Here is a 24,770-nt window from a genome sequence, read left to right as displayed (position 1 = left end):
AAGAAGATTTTTAAAAAATATAATTGGAATAAATTCAGGCATTGAGGGGTTAAACCAGCTTTATATGACAACAGGCTCACAGTGAAACCTGTAGTTTGACATTTTTACCTCGTTAATTTTATACTAATGTCCAATAATTGTAAAAGTCCAGAAAATTGCAAATACTTTTTATCATTAGTTTTTGGATTAGAAATCTATGCCCATTAATACTTTTAACTGCAGCAGCAGGACTCTTACTTTCATCTTATGTTAAGCCGTGAAATGACAAAGAAACAACATTTCAAGTATAACCACGTTAAAGTAAAAGAAATGTCTGACCATAAACATGACCACCTGATATTTTAATATATTTTAAATACACCCACAAAGATTGTGTGTGGGAAAATGGGCTGCAACAAAGTGTTTACAGTATTCGCAAAGTTAGCTCCTAAAGTGCCTCATATGGAATTTATATTGGTTTGCATATGTTCTTTTAGCTTTGTCTATTATTATTAAATAATTTAAACATCATACATGTTTACATGAAATCAAGCACTTGCTAATTTCTGGATCGTGAAGGTCACACTTGTAAAAAATAGAGATGTGTTTTGATTGACAGCAAAGTGGGGTTTTTAAAACCAATTTCTTTGTTATGTTTTGTCAACAATATTTAAATGAGATTACAATCAAGATTCTCTGAAGCTTAACACACTTGACTCATGGTTTGAAATGAATGTTTGTGTGCAGCTGGTGGCAGAGGACAGCGACAGTCACCTGAACGGAGCTGTTCTGTACTCCGTAGTCAGTGGAGACCAAGGGAGCCAATTCTTCATTGATCCGATAAATGGCGTCATCAAAGTCAACAAACCCCTGGATCGTGAAACAGTAAGAACTTACACACTCCTCTGAAAACCAAAAACATAAGCATAATTAAAGAGGGTGAGCTTTGCTAATCACTAACCCATTAAAGAAAGCTTCAATTTATAGTTTAAGATAGTTTTTGGGACATTGTTAAAGCGTCATTATTGGCTAATTATCCGATGGAGAAGCACCTCAGTTCTTCCAGCAGGTTGGTTCAAACTCAACTTTTCAGAATTTTTCTTGACCCCTCCCATTCCCTAATATCATTTATACCTTTGCATTCATTCACCCCTGCTTCATCCCTTACTTCTGTTTCTCCCATCATTGGGGCTTGTGCGGGCTGCATAGTCCATGGTAACCTGGTAAAACACAAAACAATCCACATGAAGAATTTAACTTTCATATTTATTACAAAGCTCAGCACATTTTCTATTCCTCCCTGACATTAGCAAGGTCTCATTTTCCTTTGGCTATTGAGGAATATTTTGGAATTAAATGTCTTAATGTTGAGGTTTCCAGTTCTGTTGTTTTTACCAGTAGTTTTCAGCTGCAGTTTTGTTCTTTTTGATTGTATTGATGCTTAACTGTGAATGTGTTCCTGGACTTATGCCTTATTTTTCCAACATGATGAATAAAAGGATGAGGGTGTTGTTCATTAGACATAAACATATTTGATAGTGACATGTGCACAAAAACTGCTCCAGAAGAGCTGCGTGAGTCTATATGTCATAAAACTAAGTCAGTCTGTAAAATTCTTCCCCCACAGTTTGAAGGTTGCAGCTAAAATGAAGATGTATGAGATCTAAATTTATTAAAGGATGAATTTGTGTGAGACATAGTCTCTGTTTGTGTTTGTTGTGTCAACATTGACAGGTTTTTGCATCAAACGAGCATGATAAACAACTATATAGATGTCTAGATTCACTCAAAGCATCTCATCTGGCACCAACATCTCTGCCGTAGTCAAAATCACTGACTCATCAGTTTCTTTTCTCATTGCTACCAGTAGTTAATAACTCTGAGGGTGTTTACAGCTGATTAATGGGATGGATGGACTGCCTGTGTGCCAGGTTGGAGTCTGACTTGGTCATTAATAATAGCTTAAAAATACAGAGAGCAGCAAAAGAAGGGCCTAAAAAGTGGATGAAGTGGGCCCAAATGAGCAAAACTGTCGCCATGACAACAGCACCAAACAACAAATATGATGTTAACCCACTTTCTTGATGTCCGGCCTCTCTTAATAAAGGACTATGAGCTCTCCAAACCCCATGTAGCATCAACCGTGTCAGTGTATTCATGTGTAAATGGTAATAGTTGAAGTCTTTAACAACCATAGTTCTGTTGGTTTTGGTTGGTTCCTATAAAATAGTGTAAAACATTTTTTAATAAAGAGCACCGTTTGAAAAAGGGTAAAATGCTATTCATGTGTGGAACAAATACCCCCAAAGCGAAAATCAAAATACTAGGGACTAATTTGCCACCATATGCATGTTTCTTCCCAAAGCAAAAAGAATAATCCTCATTCTGTACATTTACTAAAGCATACAAAAATGCAGTCATCTGGAAACCTCCACCACATGTCTGACCTCCAATCTGCTCGATGCCGTTCGGTCTGATCTGGGTTGGCTCCCTGGACAGACGGTTGCCAATCAGGGTTGAGCAGAAAGCACAAGGGCACAAATATAAGAGTTTTTAAAGCCCAGCAAAGATGAAAAGAATCAGCACAACCAAAACTTCATCACTTTTTGAGTTGCTTTTAAATAGTTAATTTTAAATTTTTTCTTAAAATTTGAGCTGGTTCACTTTGGTCTTACTGTTCTTCCCTTCTGGTCTCTTCAGCAGGTTTTATGTGGTAGCCCCTGTGTTAATGAGTCCCCCAACTGTCCCAATAGAAGAAAATCTAAATCATCCAATAAGTTTTTGCTTTTAAATTGTGGTTCCACCATATTGTACCTGGATAAACATGATGACGCCCTTAATTTTAACATTTTGTTGCATAGCCTTTATATACAATGGCTAGTGCTGTGACGTTGTGTGTTAAGGCTTCGAGGTGTGTGTCGTGGAGGCAGAGGAAGAGGTGTTGTCGTATTGAGGCTAGCTTCATGTAAGGGGAGGAGCAGAGAATGATGATGCCCGCAGCCTCACTGCCTGGCTGTACCATGGGACCGATTCAAGAAATGCTTGGGATTGTGCCGCCAGTTTTACAGTTGATATAAATCCCTCAGGCTCCCTTCAAAATGTCGGTGTGTGAGTGGTGCAGTCAGTGAGAGTTTGGAGACGATTTGGAAAGTTTGGACATGTAAGAAAAATTGTAAAAATTGTTCGCTTAAAAAAATAATAATAAAATTGGTTTTTGATGATAATTTGAATGAAAATCAAAAAGAATTTTTTTGACAAAAATGTACTAAGACAACAGCTGCGAGACGAACGCTCCTTGCCACAGCCTGCAGTTTGCTGGGATCTGATAGCATTTAGTTTTCTGATCAGATTTATTCGGTCCTTTCAGATTCCCAGCTTCTCACTGACCATCAGAGCTTTGGACAGTGGAGTCCCACCGATGTCCTCCACCGCGCTGGTCAACATCGACGTCTCTGATGTGAACGATAACCCCCCAACCTTCTCCTCAGCCAACCTCACCGCCGTCATTCAGGTAAGACTGACGCAACAAGCCCAGAGAGAGCAGAGGGTCTGCTAGGTAACCAAGCATAATCTCACAGGTTTCATGTCACTTTTTCATTCTTCTAGTCCCTCAATGGGCACAAATATACATAACCTGAAGAGGAATCCCAAACAAAGTCAACAAAACTTTGAATGAAAACTAATCAAATCCAGCTGAGAGGTGGATTTAAATTGGAATAAATAAGTCATGGTACCAAAATGTACGAGTGTTTCAGCTGATTTAAGTCTGTTCTGAGGATGATGGAAGCTGAATGCAGCATCTCCATGTTTGGTTTGGACTCTAGGAACTGACAAAAGCCTGGATCCAGATGACTGGAGAGGTCTGGCTGGTTCATACTGGGTCAAGAGGTCAATAGTGTATTTTGATGCTAAGCTATTCAAGTTTAAAGTCTATCCTCCAGCAGACAGGCAGCCAGTGGAAAGACCTCAGAACTGGACTGATGTGGTCTACTTTTGATCCCTGTGAGAGACAATGAGACTGGATCCAAATTAAATAGATCTTTATCACAGCAATGTGATGTTTGCTTAATGGCAACCTTTAACAGAACCTTAGGGGACTGTACTGATTATTTTAGCTTCACATGAAGTTTTTGGTTCTTTGGTTTAACACACAATTCCATCTATGTCAGTATTGTCTTGGTATTTGATGCTTTAGCTCTATTATTCATAATTTTTTTCATGGTAAATCCTAACTTCTCCTGTTCTACCAACCCTTACCGTGTGCAGGAAAACAAGCCAATTGGCACTACCATCCTGCAGCTGTCCGTCATCGATCGGGACTCCTCTCGGAACGGTCCGCCTTTTTCCTTCCAAATCCTGTCTGGAAATGAAGGCAGAGAGTTTGTGCTGAAGGAAGATGGAACTCTTACTGCCAACCAGGTGTTTAAAAGAGAGTTTGCAACGGAATACATCATTCAGATTCAGGTAAGATCCAGCTTCTGCTCAGGTTCGGCTGAGTTTAGCTTAAAAGTCGCTCTGAGGTAATAAAAAGCTCTGTTTCGGGGGGTTTTAAGGGAGTGCATTAAGAGTAGACTGACTCTTCAGAGACGTGATGCACTGCTTCCTCTTTGTAGTTTTTGATGTTTACTTTCCTTTAGAACTTTCTTCTCTTTTGAAGGTTTCTGGTGTTCCTCCTCTTCTCCCTCATTGTGCTTGTGCACCTCCTCCTCAGGTGTCAGACTCCGGAAAGCCCAGCTTGTCTTCCTCCACGATGCTGACTGTTGCGGTGATCGAGGAGAGCCTCAACCGACCAGTGGCGCTGCCGCTGGAGATCCACGTGGTCACAATGGAGGACGAGTTTCCTGGTGGCGTCATCGGTCAGCTCCACGCTACTGACGCCGACCCCTATGACGCTTTGACGTTCGGACACGCCCCTCAAGCCCAGCACGGCCTGTTTAAGATCAGCCCCCATGATGGGAGGATCATTGCTCTGGGGGGGCTGGATGCTGGCAGTTACTCGCTCAACGTGACTGTAAGCGATGGGCGCTTCGTCGTGCCCGTTTCTGTGAGTGTGCACGTGAAGCAGGTGATGCCTGAGATGCTTCATGACGCGGTGACGGTGCGCTTCGAGAGCATCACACCGTCCGACTTTGTGGCGTCGCACCTTAAGGGAATATTGAAGGTTCTGCGGGAGGCAGCCACCTCTCAGCCCCAGGACGTTTTGCACCTCCTGAGTCTGCAGCCAGTGGGCGGGACCCAACAGCTGGATATGCTGGTTGCCGTGGAAACAGCAGCAGGCGGATACTATAAGGCGGCCTACCTGACGCAGAAGCTCAGCACGTCTCGGCAAAAGCTGGAGGAGGTGGTCCGGGTGTCTGCGATTCTGGACAAGAACTGCTCTGGGCTAGAGTGTCGGGGTGCACAGTGTGAGCAGAGCATCAGCCTGGATTCCCACAACCTGCAGACCTACAGCACTCCACGCCTCAGTTTTGTGTCGCCGCACTTCCACCGGAGCTTACGCTGCATGTGTGACGGTAAGAGGCAGTACTAACAAGATGACCTGATGGAGTTTTAAAGACAGAAACACTTCAAAGCTGAAGTCATAATTTATGTGATACAACGCCGTTTAAATGCAGCTTAAATAGACTTGGACTTGACTGTCTGTAGGCTTATGTTCAGTATTTGATGTATTTTGCCATAAAACATGTTCACTGAAAAAAAAAAGCCCAGTTTGACCTGTTTCAAGTGATGCATAGCAGCTTGCCTCGTTGCTGCTGTCATGTCAGTGAAGACCTTCGTCTTCATCACCTCAGAGCTTTGACTTTAAAAGAGTGAATTAAATCTTTGATGAATGTTTTCTCTCAGAGAGAAGATGAACTTTGGTTGAGGTGCTGAGAACAGAATTGATGCTCATCCTTCAGCTTTGAATGAACATTGACAGCTTTAAATTAATCACAAAGACTAAACTACAGCAGAGTTGCACGCCATCGGCCGTCTATGCTGTGAAGGACTTAAACCATGAAAACCTGCTGAACCCTCATTTCAGTCTTTCAGAACCCCCTTGTAATCTTACCTGAACTCATCTGCGCCAGAACCTGAGTGCCCTTTGCCCCCTGCATCATTTGCGGCTGAAAATGATTAAGCTGACGCGCTGATCTAGTTTGCATTTGGAATTCCTGAGTTTCCTGCTGCTTTTGCTGTATGTAGCCTATGGAGTTTAAGGTAATTTAGAAACTAACACAGGGGCTGCGTGCTGATCCAGTACTGAGCACTCTTGCCTTATTGTGAGAGGGTCCTGGTTCCAATCCTAACTGGGTCCTTTCTGTGTGGAGTTTGCATGTTCTCCTCGTGCATGTGTGGGTTTTCTCTTAGCACACTGTGGTTTTACTGCCACACTCCAAAAACATGCTTCATAGGTTCATTGATGAATCTAAATTGTCCGTAGGTGTGCATGTGATTGTTTGGCTGTGCAACAGACTGGTGACCTGTCCAGGCTATACCCACGTTTGCCCGGAGGTAGCTGGGATAGTCTCCAGCAACCCCCTGACTCCAAAAGGGATTCAGCAAGTTCAGAAAATGGATAAATGGATTGTGGCTTAGGGTGTAAAGGATAATCAACTTAACCAATGAATCAATGTATATTCCTATATTTTAATGTGGAAAAACAAGTGGGCTGAACTTTATGAAACTGAAATATAAATGGATTTGTCATTAATTCTTGTTTGTTTGTGCACATTTTATTTACACTTGATTATCTTACTGGAAATACATCTGGAAAACTTTACTTGCACTGTTCAGTACCCAGGTATTTATCTCTGAGTCCCAATGGATAAATTTTTGTCTGTAGATGTTCTGGATTGATTTTAAGTCAGTGAATCAGATCGTTCAAGATGAACCAATAGTGACTATGAATTACAAATTATGATATGAATCAAATTGTTACCCCCCTAACCCTAAAAGAACACAATGAGTGGTCCATCTGCACAACAGAATTCCTTGTCTCTGTAACATCAGTCTGCTCCACCTCCACTGAGACTCGTCCTGAACTTCTGTCTCTGGATGCAGATGCCAGCTGTGCTGTTGTCTCAGAACAGTGCGAGGACCACCTGTGTCCAGCCGACATGCACTGCGTTTCAGTTGAAGCCACCAGAGGGCGCTACGCATGCCAATGTCCATCAGGCAAACTGGGAGACTGTGCAGGTGTGTACCTCCAAGTCTGGATGCAAATCAGACACACAATAGCAATTTTTGACCAACAAAACTAACGCTGAGGCTGGTTGGGTGCAGGCCACTCGTCTCTGAGTTTCTCAGGCAACAGCTACATAAAGTACAGATTGTCGGAGCGGCTGCAGACCGAGCTGAAGCTTTCCTTAAGGATCCGGACACTTCAGAGCCACGGAATCATCATGTCCATGCACACCGAGCACTGCATCCTCCTGAAGGTATCATGACGTTGTTCCTCAACAAAAGACTATATTTATGTTTTAAACTATTTCAATTCCAAACTAAGGCTGCTAAAACTATGAAATGTTGAGTGTAAAAATGAGCTGAATTGTGCTATAACCATCCTTATGCTTTTGTTTGTAATATATTGATTTTAATGACTGATGGAAATTTGTGTTTATTAGTTGTGTTCATCTTTTAATTACCTATAAGAGCAGGTTAAATTTTGTTTTACATGTGACAGTGGCAAATACAGACATGTGTCTAAGACAGATCCCCAAGTCCTTTCCAGAAAACAAGTTTAATCCCAAAATCTGATGCAGATCTGAATCTGGAGATGGATTTGTTTAAACCTGTTCTGTGATATTTTTGGGGCATGAATCATCAGGAAGCAAAATAATTGTCATGTCCTCAGTGTTAACTGAAAACAATTCCTAATTAACTGGAGACAATTTTGTCATTTTGATGCGTTGAAACACAAAACGCAGGATTTCGACTGATTTTCTCCAGAATTGTGCGGCATTTGAGTTTTCAATAGGGGGTGAGCACGAGTTTTGAGTATGTGGCAGGGGTGAAATTTTTTGCTCAAAGGCACAGAAAGAAAGAAGAATTACTAACTCTATCAGGTCCTACAGCCCAGGACTGCTGCAGGACAGAACTGCATTTGTTGACGTTGGTTTCCTGATAAGAGTATTAAAAGGTTTTGGTGATGTTGTTGACCACAATCCAGGTGCATGGTGGGAAATAGCCCAAACAAAAATCTAAGCAGCTTTCGTACACAGGGAAGTTCTGTAAAAAAAAGTCCTTCCAGTGATGAAGAGGACGCCCAGTTCTACCAAAGTGGAATTCTGTGCATTTGTGTTGTTGCAGCTGGTGGATGGGAAGCTGTGGTTCCAGCTGGCCTGTGGTCTTGGGGCTGGCGGTTCCAGTCCGGACATTCTGGGCCTCTCTGGTCATCGTATCAATGATGGAAACTGGCACACGGTGGCGCTGGAGATGAATCGCAACTTCAGCCGGCTGGCACTGGACAACAGCTTCATTGAGCAGCGCCACGCACCATCACTGATGCAAACGCATTTTCAGGAGAGAACGATCTACCTGGGAGCGCTGGTGAGTCTCTGAAAGAAGGTAGAAATCATTCCAGAAGGTTTTTTTGGAGACAATGGATCAGCTTGGCTCGGTTTTACTCATCTTATCACTGTCAAGACTTCAGGATAGGTCACAACAATAACTACTAAGTATGGAACTATGAAGAAAGCTAAAGGTTACCAAGGTAACTCAAAGGGATTTCCACATTATTGTCTAAATGTGGAGAAAAGTTTAACAAAAGCAACATTTCATCTTTAAAGAGCGCAACAAAAAGACAGTTAAATGGCTGGACAATCCATAATAGTCACACTAATACGTTTTTGTTTCCTCTAAGTGCTGCTCATCATGGTTTCCATCCATCCTGCTCCATCAAACTGTAACCAGTTTAATGGAGCAGAACCCAGACAACCCAAAACTCAAAAAGATTGATTTTCTCCTAATCGAAGGATCTTTTTACCTCAGGGATGCCCAAGCCTGGTTCTCAGAGATCTACCTACCACACTGTCTTTTTCCAGATCTCCCTCCAGGTCTTGTTGCTGATTACCTGGATCAGGTGTGTTCAGTCAATCAGAATGTGGAGACGCCTGAGTCAGCTAATCAGCAAAAAGCAGAAAATATGGAAACCCGGTTCATCCATGTGACGTCTTTAAGTTGAGTCATCTGGACTTGTTGTAGATGACTCAACTTCAAGACCAAAAAGATCATTTTCAAAATATTTATAAAATTCTTGTACTTTTGAACTATTGTAATCAACTTCTAGGTACAAAAATTTCTGAAGTGTCTTATTTCACATCTAAATTCCTAAATCCCATGTTTTAGGTGCAGCCGCCAAACTCCCGTAGCCTAGTGGACTCCCAGAGGGACTTGCGGGTCCATGATGGTTTCCAAGGCTGCCTGGACTTGGTCACGCTCAACGACAATGAGCTGCCTCTGCAGAGCAAGCGCTCGCTGTACGCTGAGGTGGTGGAGCTGACGGAGCTGAAGCTGGGCTGCGTCCTCTATCCTGACCCATGCCTGCATCAGCCCTGCCACAACGGAGCCACATGCAACAGTCTGCCATCTGGTGGTAAGGAGCTGGAAGCACATGAGTCCTCCTTTTTTTATTGCACCTTCAGTTCTTTAAAACTTTCATGGTTGTAAAAATTTAAATTTATGCCACACATGTAAACTGGTGAAGACTAAGCTTTTTTATTGTTTGTATACATTTTCCTGCTTCTAAATAGATTTTTTCAAAGCAAATTAATTGACCTGCTGACATTCAAAGGCGGAAAAAAATCTATTTTTTAAATTTTTATTTTACTATGTTTTCACCCAACTATAGAGAGGAACAGGAATATAAAATAAATCTGCAACTATTTGTCAGATCACCTGATCATTTAGTGGATTTTTGTAAAGTTTTAATACAATGTATTTAATGCTTAAAAAAATGTCATGGTCAAAATGTTTAATTTTCAAGAAAATACTAGTCAACAAGACTTAATATTTGAGATTTTTAGGTTAAGGTCTTTTGATGGTTGCGCCCCAGATTTATCTGGTGGAATCTCAGATGTTATGAGCCTGAAAGTGCTGTTCACGTGATAAGTGCTGCTCCTTGGGTGCAGCCTGACTGTTAGAAATTAAGCAATGAGACCGAGTTTAGTTTGTGCAGACATCCTACGGGCTTCTTACTACCTTCTTACTACTTATTACCTGTTACCTGCACACCCCGTGTGTGCAGCATTTGTGTCCGGTCAGTAAGGAGCCAGTACTCACACTCTACTAACCACTAGTGTGGCATAAGGAGACCCTGCCACAGCATCACCACAAGTGTGTTTAACCAATATCCTTATAAACACTTCAAGACACGCTTAGCACACGCCCAGCAATGATGGTTCCATTTTCATGGTGCCCCTTGGGGTGGCCGTACAAGCCTCAAGGAAACTGTATGACACACCTGCACTTCCCTTAAGATACAGCTATCTATGACCTTCCACAGACCTGGACAACCCAAAAACCTGCTGCACACATACAGATCAATCCCCGTACAGGTGCTTGTTATTTAAGGCCTTGCATGACCATTCAGCCCCGCCTTCTCGTCCATCAGTATTAATGCAGATAAAACGGATCCAAAAACAGACTTATAATAACACAGACATTCAAAAAATTGATAAATCTGTTTCTTTAAAAACCACTGGCAACTGAAGCTACAGGCTTTCAATAAAAATATCAGGATGCAGCTGCTACTCTTGACTTTGGGAGGGGCTGAAGCCCATTCACACCGAACAGCGATACTGAGGTGTACTCCTCCAGGTGATGACCTGTCACACTTTGATGGCCCACTCCCTGATGAAGACCCTGTGGCTCGCTCTCTGCCTTCTCCATCCACAATCCTCTCCTCGAACACGCTTCCAACCGTCAGAGAACACGCCACTCTGTGTCCAGGTTCTGCTTCTTTAAAGCAACCTATAAAGAAAGCCCAGCAGTCCCTCACGGGTGTGTCTCCTCCAACATCACTGAGCTGTGGAGTGATGTCACAGAGCCCCTGCTGACATTTAGCCTGAAGAGCAAAGAGGTGGGAGGACTTTCCAACCTGTGCACCTGTACTTTTCCTCAGTCAAGACTAATTCGGCAGAAACCTGTCATAGTTAAAAATTCGATTTTTACAAGAGTTTTGTAAATTGTTAAGCTTTTTTTATATAAATGAAGAACAACCTTGTGTCTGTTGTTGTGTTTAATGCATATATTTCTGTTTTGACTTTTTCTGTGTTTACATCAGGCTTTTCCTGCAGCTGCAGTCATCAATTCACTGGAGGAAACTGTGAGATGAAGAAGACGGTGTGCGTCCCTAACCCGTGTCAGAACAGTGGAGTGTGTAAACCTATCGGGAACGCGTTCCTCTGCAGCTGTAGGAGAGGCTTCCGGGGCCTGGTGTGAGTTCCAGCAGAAGTGACCCCGCTCCTCCACCAGGTGTCACTCTAATCCTCGTTTCCCTCCACCCTCTCCATGCTGCAGGTGTGAGGAAGATGTGAACGAATGTGACCGAAACAACCCCGAGGGGGAGTGTGAGAATGGAGGCACCTGCGTCAACACCCCCGGCTCCTTCTACTGCAACTGCACCCCCGGGTTTGTGGGCCAGCGCTGCAGCCTGCGGCCTGTCGTCGTCCCCGACATGCAGGCCGGACACGCTGTGGTTGGCAAGGAGGAGCTGATTGGCATCACCGTGGTGCTGTTTGTCATCATCGTCTTCGTCATCCTCTTCATCGCTTTCCGCAAGAAAGTTTTCCAGAAGAACTACTCGAGGAGCAACCTCTCTCTGGTGCAGGACCCGGCCACTGCGGCCCTGCTCAACAAGGCCAGCTGTGTTCAGTTCAAAGGTCTCCACTGCACGCCTGGAGATAACATCAACCTGTATTCCGAGCCAACTATAGAACCAACTATAGTGGGAGGGGTTGGGGTAATGGGCCCCCCACAGGTTCCTGTGAGACCTATGGGATACACGCCCTGCTTTCAAGGAGATCCGCTGTCCAAACTGGAGAGGATGTCTGAGGAGCATTTCCGAGAACATCTGGAGATGAGCAGCTTCCAGCAGGAGTCTCCGAAAATCCTCTCGGGAACCAACAAGAGGGGGGTGGTGGTGTGCAGCGTGGCTCCCAACCTTCCTCCGGTGTCTCCGTGTCGCTCAGACTGTGACTCCATCCACAAAAGCTCTGTGGCGAGCGATGACGGTGAGCGTTTATGGTTGAGGAGATCTTCTGAGGTGAAAATATGAAGTCAATAATTTCCAGAAAAGAAATTCACAGCCATCCTGACAAAAAGCACTAACTACACGAAGCCCATCGAGACGACTGTTGTTGTGAATTTGGGCTATAAAAATAAAATTGAATTGAAATTGAAATTGAACGACACAATTATTATTGATTTTCTGGTTGTTGTGAAGTCCCCCAACGTTCATAATGAAGCTGAACATCCTATTGTGATTGTAAAGGTTTGCCTTGTGACCCAGCATGTGTTGATTGCAACACTTTATAGACACCTTTTAATACCAGAACATGAACAAACTCTTTCAAAATATCTCACAAAATTTAGGATGCATTTAAGCTTTTGCTAAATAAAATGTGAAAAATCCCATAACAAAGTTCTGGCACTGGAGCACTAATGTGCTCTTCCTTATAAAGTTCTGCTCCAGTGTGAGCAGAACTGAACTGCGCTCTGTACAAGGAAACGGATTCTAATATGTTTCCAATGCATGAACCGAAAATTATACAACTAATTGATCAACTAACAAAAAGCCTTTTCAAAAGTAATCATTTGGCCAAAAAAGGATTATTATGAAACAAAAACAAAGAATATAAAATAAATTACAGTTAAAGACCCTCTCTAATGAATATGGTGTTAATGTTGTTTTTGACATGTTTTTTAAGTGTTAAAAACAGTTTTTGACTAAGTACCTTGAATGAATTTGGAAGGACGTTGATTGTTCAAATACAACTTTGAGGTTTCTGAAGGTAGGTTTGCTCGAGGAGCCCAAAGGCACCTAAGTGGTGTTTAATAAGAGATACTTTTTGTTTAGGGGCGTAAAATTATGCTTTGAGATATTGCTTTTTGCATTTCGTTGAAGATTATTTGGCATAAGCCAGTCTTTAAGACATGATAGCTGGTTTATTATTTGTCTTTCTTATTTTAAAAAAAAGCGTTAAAACAACTAGATTTTTCTGCTGAACCTTGTAGAGGGCGGAGTTCTAAAGCCTAGGTTATGTTAAAAAAGTTTTTAAAAAATTACAAACTTGTAAATTAAGTTGTTTTTTTTTTTACCTAAAAAAGCCAAACTGATAATTATGTCACATTCCTATTATTTCTTGAAACTATCCCCATGCAAACAGCTTTCGTTTTGTAAAGCTCATGAACTGTTTCGTTTGTTTCATTTGCAGGTAAGATGACGGACATGGCGGAAGAAGAGACGTGTTTCTCAGGCAGCAACAAAGGCCAAAGCTCTGAGGCCCAATCGCTGAGTTCCTTTCAGTCGGACTCCTGCGATGACAACGGTAAGAAGATCCGGCGCCGCCGCAGCAGGATCACCTCATTCCTCCAGCTCTCTTAATTTTCCTCTTTTTTTATTTTTGACCGGTCTATGATGTAATCACCAAAAGGTGTCTCAGAGAGCGAGATTTTCTCATCAATACATTTTAGAACAACCTTCAGGTTAACATTTGTGAGAAAAATGTGAATCATTTGGACTACAACCTGGTATCCAGAATGTGGATCATAGCAACATGATAAGTTATATATTTGGTATTTTAAGATTTATCAGCAGATTTACTGTAACATACATGGTACATAGTAACCTATAGAGGTAATCTTACAGCCTGACCAACATGTCATCAGAAAATGGATGAATAAAAACTGGGTAATGGTGCAATGGTCCAAATCTCCCTACACTCCTGTTCAGAAACTCAATTTTCACGGTGGGCAGAATTAAGTGCATAAATTGGGGAACAAATGGTTCCTTTAAACTGAAAGGAACTCAAAGAAAAAATGTTCAGTTCTCCTCGAATAAGTGTCTTTTTGTCACGGAGAGGGGGGCTCGAGAGCCGGTAGGACCCAGACGCAGAGACGGGAGGCAAACGGGTTCAGGATTAGAGGGTTTAATGACAAACAAAAGGCGCTGCAGAGCAGGATGACAAAACAAAACAAAGCTTACTGTGGCGTGGCGAGGGACATGAAACATGGCATGAACGTGGCTAGAAACATAGAAACATGGAAACAAAGACGCTACGACAAGATGACGTTAACACTATGACAAGAAGCTAATGGACCAGCACCAGAGGAAGGGAGAGACGAGACTTAAATACAGACAGGGCAGACAAGACACAGGTGAACATGATAAGGACAGATAGGGACAAGGAAGTAAAAATCAGGAACATGACAACACAGAACACCTTTCAAAATAAAACAGGAAACAGAACCAAACATGACAGACCACGAAATAAATCAAGAACCAAGACAAAAGAAACCCAAACCATGACACTTTTTTCTTTAAGCTGAACTGCAGTCATTCCAGGAAGAAAAGAGCCCAATCAGATCATCCTGCCGTCTGTATACACTCATGTTTACACTGATGTTTGGGTGATGCTGCAGCTGACGATCACAGTAGGAGACTGGCTAAAAACATTTCTGGTTTGAAGGAACAAACTGGCAGCATAAAACTTCTTATCATTTCTTCATGAAACTGTATTTGCTGAGCAGCTTCCTCAGTTCTTCTGATCTGGAAGCCTTAGTCACACCCCATGCAGGTTTTTTTTTTTGGCGTTTGTGGGTAGTCTGGGCCCGTGGAAGGTCCTAGAGAGGTCCTAGAGAGGAGCAGCTGCAGCTGTTCATTCGATTACCTCAAGGGACATCATGAAAATAAAACGTACCATTGTCATGCGTGTGGTAAAGTGTATTGTTAAATATTCGTGAGGCTACTGAAAGTTACACGCACTTATAACTTAGTGTCCTTACACCACACTCTAGTGTTAGTGAGGTGCAAGTATTGGCTCTTTACTGACCAGGCTCGGACGCCACATGCACGGGGGGGGGGGGGGGGGGGTGTACGGGATACCTACGTTTCTGTAGGATGCCTGTACAAACTTCGCTTTGATTGTTAAATTTCCTTGGCCACACTTATCACCTGAACAGCACCAATGGGTGCACAGTCCCCAGGATTTTGGAGGGGCTGAAGAAATGAAAAATTTGTAAAACACGCCTGCATCTTACTTATTCTTTATGTGCCGTACAATTGTTTACTGTCGCCTGCATCATTATGGTAAAAAAATGTTCATGACGTTTTTTTTCTCTGTGGGTTCACTGAGCAGTCTACGATCTTGATCCTTGGTGCGGGCCACTTGCGTCCCCCGTACAGGTTTTCCCGTTTTTCACCCATAGTTGCTTCCTACAAGAACAGTTGTGACTAAAACTTTAAGTCTCCGATGTCCAACAAAACACCATAAACTGGTTCCTAGGGAAAAATAATACATAATTAGTCAAAGTCATGTCGTATATATAAATGTTTCACACACAGCCAGGGATATTTTCAGAAGTACGTTGGTGCATTCCAGAAGGTTCACTGAGATTTTCTCACAAAATGTGCTGATCAACTCATTCTCACTCCTCCCTGCAGAATACCTCCCTGCAAAGACTTGATGTAAAAACAGTAAAAATGCAGCCAAATCCCATCTTTTGTATTTGGGAGGCGTCACTGTTTAGTAAAGGTGTAGACTGTCCAGCAGAGGCCAGCGTTGATGCAGTCTGAGTGAGAATGGATTGATCTGACAGGAAACACAAGCATGATGCAATTGCTTTTGTTCTGCCATTAAAGTGGAATTTTATTTGTTTTATTTATTATTACTGGACTTAATTTATACCCCATTACATTTCATAGAAAAAACATACGACAGATGTGTTTGTAACATGATTTACTATAAACCCTTCCTCAGGGTTCATTTTATTTGGTTTTCCATCATATTCTGTGCACTGTAAAATCTGACCGCTGCAGCAGTTAGAAAAGACTTAATAGTAAAGATCTGACTCTTTTATGTTCTCACTCCACCTCCTTTGCAAGATTGACCTTGTTTCTACTTCAATTATTTATATGATATATTGGTCATTAATTCGTCATTAACTCTTGGGAACCACACGAGGGCAGACAGGACGGCTCACTTAGCGCTGCCCAGCAAACTGCTCTATTGAATTTCAGAAGCTGCATTTTAAACTCTGACCTGCTCCTTGTTTCCCCCACAAGCATCCATTGTGACTGTCATTCGACTGGTCAATGATGCAGTCAACTCAATCGAAAGTGAAGGTACCATTTCTCATCTTCTTTGTGTGTGGTCTCTTTTTGCTCCACAAAAATGATTTTCCCCCCACTTTTATTGGTCCATAAGTGTCACAACTGAGGTTACCTGCAGAGTTCTTGTGTCATCTGATATTCACTTCCTCAGAAATCTCTTAAAGTATGGATTCAGTAAATGCGGTTTATTCAAGGTATGCTACGGAGCTGTCGTGCAAATATAGACCTCATCATCTCTGGTAAATCTGCTTTTCCTAATTGTATTAAACCCAATATGCTAACTATTCAGTGTGTGAAACCAGCTGAAGCTGAGGCACTGAGCAGCAGAAGTTAGAGATTCAAAAACTGTCAGTGGTGAGAAGGAAAGAAAGTTGTTAGTGTTCTGCTTCAATGGGAGCAGAAGAAGCTTTAAAATCCCAATGAGGGCTACTCCTGCTGTAACAAATCATGTTTCACCACCTAAGATTTGATAATGAGATGTTTTTTTTGGACAATAAAAATATGTCCTCAGATATATAAGAATAGAACATTTATCAGGAAGATACAAAAAGTCATATTCAGGATTAGAAAATCTTCTATTTATTTTCGGAGGACTGAAGTCAGTTTTTTCCCATGGATTGTTTCTGAGAATTGAACTGAGTGACCCGTCCCGTCTGGTGTTCCAAACAGGAAGTACCTGCTGGCTCCAAGAAGACAGACCCATAAACTTATGTATAGAAATTAGGGTTGGCAATATGGCCTAAAAGTAAAATCTCTGATTTTATTTCAATTTTTTATTCGATTTCCAATTTTCCCCCCGATCCCCCCGATCCCCCCCCCCCACACACACACTTAAGGAAAGCAATAAGTGCAATTGGCAGACAACTAGAAGCAAATTTTTCTTTTCTTTAATCAAACACTAGACAAATGTAACCCCCATTTCTGGGATGAATAATAAATAAATGAACACACTCTTGAAAGCAAAGTTAAGTATAAGATTTTTCTTCTTCTCACTCCCTTTTGGACTTGTGTTGTTTATATAGTTTTGTTTTAAATAATTTTCTTGTTTTATATAATTTTTGTCTTGTTTTTGTCTTATTTTGTTATTCTACACTTGTTTTCACTTGTCCAAAATAAAAAGGTTACTTACTTACTTAAAGTCCCAGCTGTGTTTTAAGTCGCACTTTGTGGTCGTCAGAATAACCAAAACCATTCTTTCTTTGATAACTTTTTAAAATAAAAATAAGGTAAATATGATATTTTTTCTGTTATTCAAGTTGTAAATGGACTTTTTAGATGCCTCGAAAAAAGTAGATGGAGCTTGCTGTCCCCCACATCCAACGTTCAAAACGTTTGACTGAGTTTATGCAGCCTGCTTTAAGTGGTAATGTTGTGGACTTCCAACAAGCTCACTCCTTATTGGCTACCATAGAAACGTCGACCTAGACCATTTGTTGTCTGGCTCCAACAGGGGGGCATCCGGAGTGTGAAAAAATGGCGACTAAATTAACCTAATTTGGTCATAGCCGGAAGTAAACCATATATTATGGTTGACCTCACACTCACTCAGTCCAGTTTATCTTGATCTCTGAGTTTGGTTCATCAGCTAAACTATGATCTTCATGAAAATTGAACCCTTGGAGAGTTTCCTACATCCATAATGGAAGTGGTTCCTCAGCTGAGGTGAATCTACAGTGTTTCAAATTGTTAGGCAAATACTATTTTTCTATGATTTCTCTAAATACTCAATGCTAATGTAACTCAGCATAATTTTCAAGTCACTACCCATTACAGTATGCTGTATATTAAATGTTATTGAAGAAATCTCATAAAGATCGCAGTTTGTTTTTTAAAAAGAAAAATCTTCAAATGCACTGTTCCCCATTGTTAGGCACAAAACAAACAAACAATTTAATCTTTTTTACACGTAAATACAGTTTGCATAATATTTTGGAACGCACTGTACTGGACTTGGGACCAAAATACTGGAAGCCCTTCAGACTCGAGCAGATGATTTCTTTGTGATTCTGAGACCTGAATATCAGTTTGAATTATGGGTAAAAACAAAACATAAAATACATCCACTTTTGAAGATGCTGAGGATGTTAAAGGCTGCTGTGTTTTCTTGTTCCATCTGTTAGTGTCTGTTATGAATCAAGATGAAATCTACAACAGAGGTGAACCCCCCCCTCCCACCACCACCACCACCACCATCAACAACAACCTCCACCCTGCTCACCCTCACTGCCCCCCCCCCCCCCTGCCTGCTTCATTTATTCATCTGTACTTCTCTGTAGCGAGGAGGCAGAACAGCTCTACTTTGATTAGAATTTTATTTTACAGCTTTTTTCAGTCAAAGCTTTTATTTCCATACCAACTGGTTGAGGTGAAGTTACATATACTCATGTACCTTTTTAGGTGTACTAGTACTTTTACTGCACCATACCTTTTCTTACTTGAGTTTCTATTTCTCTCTAGTTACTGAAGTTAAGTTGATGTTAGTTCCATTTATATTGAGGCACATTTACATCAACACAGTATTCATATCCACAGATGATTAATGACTATTTTAAATATCAGAGAGATTAAATACTGTTTCTAAGGAGGGATGATTTTAATCCTTGCTTATTCAAAAATCTGATAGATAAATAAGATAAAGCATGTGCAATAAATGCAATCAAAAGCTTAAATATTGGAAACAAGCGAGAATCAAATATCTTTGTATTCATTTTCATCATGTTGTTGCCAAAATGAATGAAACAAGCAGATTTTTCTGTTAATCCAAGAATTGAGAATTTGTTATACCTTTGCACTGTTGTACTTTTTGTTTGCATGATTCCATAAGTCTTAGACTACAAATAGACATGTTCAAAATATTGCTCAAAACTTGAGGAATTATTTTCACAAGTTATGACTATTCTTTTACTTTTGCTTGAGTAATAAAACTTTGAATTCAATCTTATTTGAGTTCAATTCTAGGCCTCTCCTCTGCTAAATTTAGAAGATAATTATTATCATAAATTTCCTGTAACATTCATTCTCAGGATGTGGTAATGATTCTGTCTTGATCTGTGTTTTTTTTTCAGTGGGTCGTTTTACCTTTTTAATTGTTGCCGAGGAGAATTATTAACAAAACGGGTCAGAATAAAAAAAATGTTTTATTTTGGTGACAGAAAAAATATTTTCTAATGTCACATTTGAACTCTAACTGATTTTAATTTCTCCTTTTTTTATTTAGTTTCTAGAAAAGTTCAAACATTTAACACTTAAATTTCCCGACTTCTACTGTAGAGCCATCATTTTTACATTGAGCTTAAATAATTAAAGATTACATTTTTGTACATTTACATTCTGTCTAATTCTAATAACTACTTTTTTATGAAATATTTTGCTGATACAGATATGGTTGTGATGTCATCACGCATCTTGAGAATGAACAAAAATGGGATAACCTACATGAAAACAGCTGCTGAGTATTAATACTTTAATCATAAATATAATCAAGTAAACACAACAAGTGTGCTTCAGGTCCAAAAGCCAAGAACACAGATGCATCCAAGACAATTTTTTAGTTTAGCTTTGCTTGTAGGTACCAGTTAGACATTCATCTGATGTTTTTCTAATTGGTGAAAGTTAATATTCAGATTTTCTGAAATACTGAACTTTTAGTTTTATTTGCTCTTATTGAATCTTTAACAATTTGATTCATTTGTTTATTAGTAATAAATTAAAAACAACACTAAAGAAACAACGCAAAAAATAAAAGAAAATATGATTATATCTGATATATTTTGAGAAATATATCTATAAATTCATTTGAAAATAAATAACACATTAGAAATACACTTTTAATAATGTTAGACATATTATACAATATTTTTTGTTTTTTGATGATAATCAGACTTTCTTCCCTGACCAACCGGTCTGAACTATCTCTATTCAAAACCAATGGATGGCTGTCCTAAAATGTTACTTGAAACTGTTTTTCAGTAAATGCTGTCATGTTTTGTGTTTCCAAAGCTAACAGCTTCTGGACACTTTAAAATGAAAGTTTGGATTTAATATGCTGGTCTTTGAAGAACAGCTGAAACTCTGGAGATCCATAGTTCTCGTCATAACCATTCCCTCTGAAAAGACAAAAGAAGAAAGCCGCTCTTTTTCCACTTTTCCTTTCTTCTTGTTGCCATATTTGTTTTCATCTTCATTCTTGGAGCTTTGTGTGCTTTAATGGACCTTATTTCCAACCCAACCTTCAGCCAATGCTCCACTTGTGTGATGATCAAGCTCTCCATCCTTCTTTTGATTACATTGAACTGTAATTCTAAAAGTTCTTGTTTATCTTCAGAATTTTGTTTTAAGATTACAAATACGATGTAAGATGTAGAGATGTAAATACTCAAACTTGCCTCCATCTTGTTTTCCCAATGAAAGAGAATTGGTAAGAAGGTAAAGTGTTCAGTCACATGCCAGAAGATGAGCCTGAAAATGGAAGTAAAGGACTTGGATCTGGTTCTCAGCAGCAAAACATGGCGGCTGTGCAGATTCATGATTTTCTACTTAACATAACATTAGGTTTTCTTTTCCAGGCTCAAATTAGAAGTCTAATAGTCCTTTTGTCATTTTGTCAATGCACATATGATGCATATGCAGTTAATAATGTAGTACTTTGAGTTTATTTTCAAAGAACCAGTCTTTTAATCCTCCGTATTAAAAGACTTAAATCGTCGTAAACATAGGTGCTCATGGCAGAAAAGATCTTCATCTGGACTTGGTTATTTTAGGTGAACCCATTTCACCTCTGACACAAAAGGCTTTCTCTGTTCTGATTATAAGTTCTGCCTTTAGAAAAACTGGCTTACTTGAGGAAAATATGATTATTGTTCTGCATTTATAGGCACTGTGCTGGTGATCAAGTCATTTAATGTTAATATGCTCACAGGCTGGTTTATTGTCTTTTACAGGTGTCACAGATGTTCCTGTTGTCACAGGGGTTGCATGTTTTGCAGATGTTGCAAGTGCTACAGATGTCGGAAGTGTTACAGTTGTGGCAAGTGCCACAGTTGTTACTGTTGTCTCAGGTGCCGCAGGTGTTACGTGTGTGCAGGTGTTGTCTTCTTCTTTTAAAGGAATTTTAAAGTTGGTTTGTATTCCGAATTTCACTTTAGGTAGATTTTTTTTTTGCTGCAATTAGGGATTCACTTCGATATGACTTTAATTTTAGTTTGTAAGTGGTACCATTGGGGGAAAAATGCAACAAAACAGATGAAACAGAAGCAGAGTCAACAGGATTTTGGGATTCAGACCAACTACTTGCTCCATGGCTGTCAGGTCAGCTGCAGATGCTGATTCAATGCCAAGCCTTTAAGTCTGCACGATCCAAATTCTGGAATGTTGAGCTCGTGCAAACGCAGTTTATCATTTTATAAATGCAAAGCTAAGTTTTTTTATTTACGGTACTGCAAAAATAGTAATTAGATTACACCTTGCCTTTGAGCAGAGCCTCTGTCCAGTGTTACCTGACTCAAGGGAACTTTCTATTGAAGTCTAAAAGGAAAACTTGAGACGACCTGTAACTTTGAATTGTGGTTTTCATTGGAATCAATGAGGAGCATAATCAGAATCAGATTTAGTTTTTTTGCTAGTTTGAAATCCCTCAACATTGCTCAGCTGTTCTGAGTCTTCATGAAGCATGGCATGCACGTCATGAACCCTGCATGTTCTTTGTGAAGAACTTGGTTTCCACCAACCGTATTGTTGCCCTGCATTGCTGAAGCCTTCTCTGCATGGTCTGAACATTTTCATCCTGTTGCATCATCTCTAAGGCGCTCTGGTAAATGTAGATTTGTCGTCTGTAATTAACAGTGTTTGTTTCTGCTGTCCAGCATATCACTGGGACACATCCGATTGGATGCCAAGCACAAGGCTGTCAGACATCGAAGAAGACCAAAACTACGAGATGGGTCCCGCCGGTGGTCCAGTAGCTCTGTCTCCTTGCCTTGAAGGAGGAACCCATGAACTGGAGTCAGACTACTACCTGGGAGGTTATGATATCGACAGCGACTACCCCCCTCCTCATGAGGAAGAGTTCTTATGTCCAGAACAAATGCCCCCTCCACTGCCCACTGGGGAGGATTACCCTGAGCCCTACACACCACTGCTGGCCAGTCGACCTGCCTCCAAGGAGACTGCACTGAGCTCCAGTAGCACAAGGCATCAGACTGTGAGGCCACACTTCCACCCTAGTCAGTACCTGCCTTCCCACCAGCTACCCACTGGAGAAGTTCTCCATGGTGACTTAAGCCCTACAGTCGGTGCAGGAACCCCAGTAAACGGGGACAGTGCAGATTCTTTGTGGAAAAACACTCACCTGTCAGGTGGAACTTCGTCAGCCTCGGACATATCTGGCCCGTGCGGCTTGGACTCTGAACATGGCAGCGTTGGAAGCATGGAGGAACTCCGCCGGGGGGTGACTATTACGACAGACTCCCAGCAACAGACTGAAGTATGACTGCCTCAGTTCCGTTGCCAGGACACCTTTTCTCTGCACCACTGGATCCAAATATAAGCAATGGCGGAAGGTTGTAGGCCACATGTAAGCCTCGTTTGGTGTTTCAGAGACCATCGTCCAATGAGTTTTAGTCCTGCATGTGTTGGAAAGGTTTACAATATTACAACCATCAAATTTATTGTTGTCAAGTGTGGCCTCTACTATTTTCTGACTCTGATTTGCTTGTAAGACTTTGATAACCAATGAGAAACCAACCCAGAACACCCTCATCTATTTATTGATCCAGTGCAGATGAAGATGAAACAAAAATAGACCATCTTTGTGTGCAGCAAAGATTAAAAAAGGATTTTCTTCAAGAACCTCCCAAAAGATGTAAATTGACACCTTCTTTTTCTATTTAATAATACCTCTTCTCTATTCTTTAAAATGTGGAATGTAATGTGGGGGGGCGCAGTTCTTGAAGGTTTTGGTAAGGCAAAAATTGGAGTTCATTCTTTTAACATTACACTGCCATCTCCCTGACATGACGCCCATGAAGTGTCATGAAGAAGCCTCATCCATTCTACAAGACGGTAAAGAAAGACAGTTATGTTTGCTCAGCATTTACCCAACAGAAAAATACTAATAATGAAATGTAGGATATCTGATCTACCTTAAGAAAAGGGCTTTTTGGCTTTTTTATGTCCTTTTGAATTGTTTTGTGTGTACATAAAATGTTTGACAAGATAACTGAGCAGAACAAACTATGTATTGAATCTGGATCTACGATTACAACCTTTCTAAAATTCCAATTGAAGCAAACACTTTTTAGTATCAATGAATTTAAGTGATCTGACTTTTTACTTGCAATAACTTGAATTATTATTTTTTCTTCTGTGTAGCATCCTCGCCATGGTTAAGGCAGAGGCGTTAAGGCAGAATAAAGTAACGAAGGACATCGATGGCTTTGTTTTTATTTGGGCAGAGACAACTGTCTTTACTTTTGCGTTGTATGGAAATCCAAGGCAAGCCCCAGCCCTCTGTAAATAATGTTTATTTGAATTTAACCATTTATAGAAACTCAAAAGCTTGTGATTAAAATGATCATTTTGTAAATATGAAATTGCAATCCATAAATGTTTATTTTTACTTTGATGTGACTCTGAAGAGTACAGTTTTGTCTGCATTATTTCTTTTCTGCATTTTCTTTAGATAACAGTTGTTTCTAAGCTTTTCTTATTGGCATTTCAGCCTTTTAAGAAATATGTGCACAAAATGAAACCCCAACATCCCAGCTGTTACTTTATTTTGTCAAACTACACTGAAAGCAATGAGAACTGCTTTGAACCTTCTTTCCAACTTGAATGTTTTTCCTCTGGATTTTTACAAAGACAGGCAGTGTGAACTAAACTGCACTAATCTAAAGAAATTGAAGATGATACAGTTTCACAATTTTGTACTTCGTGTTTACAAAGTAGCTGTGTATTACATGACACTTCTGTATTCTAATAAAACAAGAGAAAAGCAGCTTTGGTGAGTTGTTAACTACAAAAAATCCTCCACTTGAATGTTTTTTCCCCATTCTTCCCTGCAGCAGGATTTTTCTGTGGCTTCCACGCCTGGGTTGGAGGATTGCTGGACTCTTGGCCTTTTATTGGCCTGAAGCTAAGTACACACCGCTCTAGGCAACGCACGTTCAAGCAGCCATTTCCAACGGAAAGTCAATGCAAGTAAGTAAGTAAAAGTGCATTTCGGGCTGCAGTCAAAACTCTCACATTCGTGCATAGCTTCGCAAGTTCTGACGACCATTTTTGGGCCCTACATGGCCATTGAATGCATGATTCAGGCTAAACCAGGTAGAACTTTGACCAATCAGGGACTCGGATTTGATAAAGACGTAGTGAAACTCCCCAAACACGGAGTGTAGAGGGTTTATCTGGTGAACCCAGACACCGCGACAAGCCCGACAATGTCTGCATTTGTTTTTCAAATAAACACAAACCAATTAAT

At 40.6% G+C, this 24,770-nt stretch overlaps 1 protein-coding gene across 8 annotated transcripts in view; it reads left to right on the top strand.

Moving 5' to 3' along the window:
• The window catches only part of fat3 (FAT atypical cadherin 3), a 75,455-nt gene extending 51,168 nt beyond the window's left edge, over positions 1–24,287 (top strand). For 4 of the 8 annotated variants that reach the window (XM_023961440.1, XM_023961438.1, XM_023961436.1 and 1 more), the window contains 14 exons: positions 727–864; positions 3,347–3,490; positions 4,246–4,443; positions 4,691–5,492; positions 7,024–7,158; positions 7,246–7,400; positions 8,272–8,511; positions 9,310–9,556; positions 11,246–11,399; positions 11,482–12,194; positions 13,398–13,511; positions 16,247–16,306; positions 18,415–18,450; positions 22,156–24,287. In XM_023961440.1, the coding sequence (XP_023817208.1) occupies positions 727–864; positions 3,347–3,490; positions 4,246–4,443; positions 4,691–5,492; positions 7,024–7,158; positions 7,246–7,400; positions 8,272–8,511; positions 9,310–9,556; positions 11,246–11,399; positions 11,482–12,194; positions 13,398–13,511; positions 16,247–16,306; positions 18,415–18,450; positions 22,156–22,781 (3,762 nt within the window). In that variant the 3' untranslated portion in view covers positions 22,782–24,287. The remainder of the gene's footprint in view (positions 1–726; positions 865–3,346; positions 3,491–4,245; positions 4,444–4,690; positions 5,493–7,023; positions 7,159–7,245; positions 7,401–8,271; positions 8,512–9,309; positions 9,557–11,245; positions 11,400–11,481; positions 12,195–13,397; positions 13,512–16,246; positions 16,307–18,414; positions 18,451–22,155) is intronic. The other 4 variants (XM_011482765.3, XM_020708371.2, XM_011482763.3 and 1 more) reach the window with 2 other exon arrangements.
• Positions 24,288–24,770: the final 483 nt, after the last annotated feature.

The sequence above is a fragment of the Oryzias latipes genome, chromosome 13 (genome assembly GCF_002234675.1).
Source record: "Oryzias latipes chromosome 13, ASM223467v1".
Lineage (NCBI taxonomy): Eukaryota > Metazoa > Chordata > Actinopteri > Beloniformes > Adrianichthyidae > Oryzias > Oryzias latipes.
Note: the sequence above shows the minus strand (reverse complement) of the source record. Positions and strands in the feature narration are given on the sequence as shown.